Source organism: Limulus polyphemus, unplaced genomic scaffold (assembly GCF_000517525.1).
Source record: "Limulus polyphemus unplaced genomic scaffold, Limulus_polyphemus-2.1.2 Scaffold6325, whole genome shotgun sequence".
NCBI classification, from domain to species: Eukaryota; Metazoa; Arthropoda; class Merostomata; order Xiphosura; family Limulidae; genus Limulus; species Limulus polyphemus.
The window spans coordinates 29,287-33,030 of NW_013671935.1; the positions used below are offsets into that span (position 1 = coordinate 29,287).

Below are 3,744 nucleotides of genomic sequence, written 5' to 3' on the forward strand. Positions count from 1 at the left end.
ACATGTCTATAAAAAATTACAGATGTGGGGACAAACAACTGGTACATGTCTATAAAACTTCAAATGTGAGTACAAACAATTGGTACATGTCTATAAAAAATTACAGATGTGGGGACAAACAACTGGTACATGTCTTTAAAAACTGCAGATGTGAGTACAAACAACTGGTACATGTCTATAATAAACTGTAGGTGTGGGGACAAACAACTGGTACATGTCTATAAAAAACTGCGGATGTGGGGACAAACAACTGGTACATGTCTTTAAAAACTGCAGATGTGAGTACAAACAACTGGTACATGTCTATAATAAACTGTAGGTGCGGGGGACAAACAACTGGTACATGTCTATAAAAACTGCAGATGTGGAGACAAACAACTAGTACATGTCAATAAAAACTGCAGATGTTGGGACAAACAACTGGTACATGCCTATAAAAACTGCAGATCTGGGGACAAACAACTGGTACATGCCTATAAAAATCTGCAGATGTGGGGACAAACAACTGGTCAACGACGACTCTTTTTCCATATTTCTTACAGACATTGAACCTCAACGAAGGTTAAATCCCAATATCTTAATGAGAAAAGCAGTATTGTGTACTTTGTAAGATTATGGCGATCGAATCTCAACCGTTGCCCTGGTTAGTATGCTATACGATTAGCCAAGTTTAATTATTAATTACTTAATTGTCTCATTATTACAAAAGCTAATCACTAGCTAGTTTTACACACTATAGGTTTCAGATTCTAATCTTCTACCGTCTTCAGAGAGGTCATGAGAAAGACTATATTTCTGTGGTGTTAATTGCCGAAATTCAATCTTGGGTCTTACTGATAAAGAGACTGGTGTGGTATTCACTAATCATAACAACAACGAAGGTAGTATGATGTTTGTTGTGCTACCTATTGAGAAAGTTTTTGGTGTTGTTCTTTGTTTTAGATTCTCGTTACAGCTTATTTATTTATTCGTTTCAATATTTGTTCTTTCAAAGGATCCACTAGGTATTGCCGTAATTCCAGAGTCTTCCACTGCCACCTTTTGTGCCATCGTGGACAGAGAGGGGGAGTTCCTGTTTGGTATAGGAGATCTAGATGTTCATAGCTACATCACAGTTAAACACGTGAGTACATCATAACTACGTCACAGTTAATCACGTTGAGTACATCACGGAGCTACCGAACGTATACAGTACTAAATTTGTAGAAGTATTGAAAATAGTGCCTACCCTATGAATAAGACTTTCTGCAATAAATGCATCAGTAGTACAAAACAAAACAGATGAAAGAAACAACTGTGTGTATCTTTATGAGATTTAACATAGGCTGTAATGTTACGGAATTTTCAGGACCCTGATGCTGTTCCAAGAAAATCAAAATCTGATTGAGGGTTGATCGTTCTTTAACTTTTAATGTATTAGAGCTATTTTTTCAGCCAAGCTAAATTTATATATATATATGTTGAATCTAGACTATCCAGCTTCAAATCATTATACATTATCCAAGTTTAATTCTTTATTTAATACAAGCTTTTATTGAGTAGATTTTTTTCCCACGACTACTTTACTTCTTGCAACTTAAACACATAATTAATAACTTATTTTCCGGAACTGTCTTTTATTTTTAATAATTTTATTTTAATAATTTTCAAATCATTTTAATGGTTATTTTTCGAAAGGTGTTGTGGTATTTAAGTTAGAATCCCCTTTTTAATAGCTTCTTGTCGTTGGCTAGAACCGTTTCTCTCTAGTTTAATGTTTTTTTGTGGTTTACTTCTAAAACGTTTAGTTTCTACATTCAAGTTCATTTTATTCATTAATTTTTAGGAACGTTTTGTTTTAAAAGTTCTAGCTCTGATTTAGTAGGATTTCTCTTAATCATTCTGGCCGGGCATGACCCACTGGTTAGCATGTTGGGTTACGTATCGAAAGGTCCATGGTTCGAGAAGTAATGCCGCTGAACAAGATCCTCATTTTCAGATGTGGGCGGGTTATAAAAGTGACAGTCAATTCCATTATTCGGCTCAAATATATAAAGCCTTTGTGGCGACTGATGCTACTGGCTGGCTGTCTTCATATGGACAGTAGCTCATAATTAGGAACAGCTGTATCTGTTTGTTTGTTTTTTAAGTTAATCACAAAGCTGCACAAAGGGATATCTGTGCTCTGCCCACCGCGGGTATGGAAACCCGGATTCTAGCGTTGTAAGTCCACAGATATACCGTTGTGCCACTGGGGGCACAGCTGTATATAAATCTCACGTTTAGATCCTCGGACATTTACTTCACGTTTGTTTGTTTGTTTGTAGTTAAGCACAAACTAAACAAAGGGCTATCTGTGCTCTGCCCATCATGGGTATCGAAACCCGGTTTCTAGCGTTGTAAGTCCGCAGACATACCGCTGTGCTACTGGGGGGGGGGATTTCACGTAAGGTGTCGCTCAGGTTATAAATTATTTCAACTACTTTATCTCCAAACTTCAAGTTTGTTACTAACTTCACAATACGCTTGGAGGTTTTATGTAATTCTTTCAATTTACCGATGATTTACAAATATTTACTTGCTGAAGAGTCTATAAATAATTTTCATCTAATAAGTAAAATACTATTTTTTTTAAGGTTCAACAGTTTGAGGAGCGACTAAAGGAAGCGCCTCTTGTGGTATTTGATGGAAACATTCCAGTTCAGACGATGGAATACCTTCTCTGTTTATGTCACGAGTATAAGATACCAGGTGTGTTAAGCCTTATGTCTCTAAATTTCAAAGTAACTTTATTTGTTTTAGGTTTTCTATTTTTCATTATGTTTTTTCATCGACTATAATACCTTCTTCTCTACAATAAGTAACATAAGTCAAAATTTTAAGAACAGTTAAACAGAAAGAGATATAATAAAATGGCGTATATCATACAGAGGGCCGAATGTTGCCCAGTGTTTAGCGTGCCGGGCGGTGAATCTGTGAGTTCGCACATTGTAGATGTCGGTGCGTTACAAGGGTAACAGTCAAATCCTACTATTCGGTCAGACAAGAGTAGGGAGTTGGCGGTAGGTAGTGTTGAATAGTTGCCTTTCCTCTAGTCTGTTATCTCAAAATTAGGGACGGTTTCAGTAGCTTTGTGAAAATATTCGAAAATATACTATTATTTTAAAATAATTAGAAAATTAAGCTTAGTAATGTTCACTGAATTATTAAGTCTCTATCTGTGTTTTATATAATTTAAATGAAACGCGTAAACTTTCAGTTTGGTTTGGCTTGAATTTCGCGCAAATCTACACGAGGGCTATATACGCTGACCGTCCCTAATTTAGCAGTGTGAATGTTTTTTGTTTTTTTATAGCAAAGCCACATCTGGCTACCTGCTGTGTCCACTGAGGGGGAATCGAACCCCGGATTTTAGCGTTGTAAATCCGAAAACTTACCGTTGTTCCAATTTAGCAGTGATAGACTAGAGGGAAGGAAGGCAGCTAGTCATCACCACTCACTGTCAACTCTTGGGCTACTCTTTGAATAGTGGGATTGAGTGACACTTTATAAGGCTTCCACGGCTGAAAGGGCGAGCATGTTCGGTGACGGGTATTCAAACCCGCGACCCTCAGATTGCGAGTCAAGCGCCCTAACCGCCAGGTCATCAACTTTCAGCCCTGTTCTTCCGCATATCAGACTGTGAGTAGGCTACATTTGACTTTGAGTTGCCATCTATATTTCATTTAGTACACTAGTCGAAACGGAATAATAAAATATTGTTGC

At 37.1% G+C, this 3,744-nt stretch overlaps 1 protein-coding gene across 2 annotated transcripts in view; it reads left to right on the top strand.

Annotated features, from left to right (window-relative positions):
* Window positions 1-3,744, top strand: part of LOC111089465 — a 27,491-nt gene that overhangs the window by 1,307 nt on the left and 22,440 nt on the right. The window contains exons 2-3 of one of the 2 annotated variants that reach the window (XM_022402010.1): window positions 995-1,123; window positions 2,616-2,730. In XM_022402010.1, the coding sequence (XP_022257718.1) occupies window positions 995-1,123; window positions 2,616-2,730 (244 nt within the window). The remainder of the gene's footprint in view (window positions 1-994; window positions 1,124-2,615; window positions 2,731-3,744) is intronic. The other variant, XM_022402011.1, reaches the window with a different exon arrangement.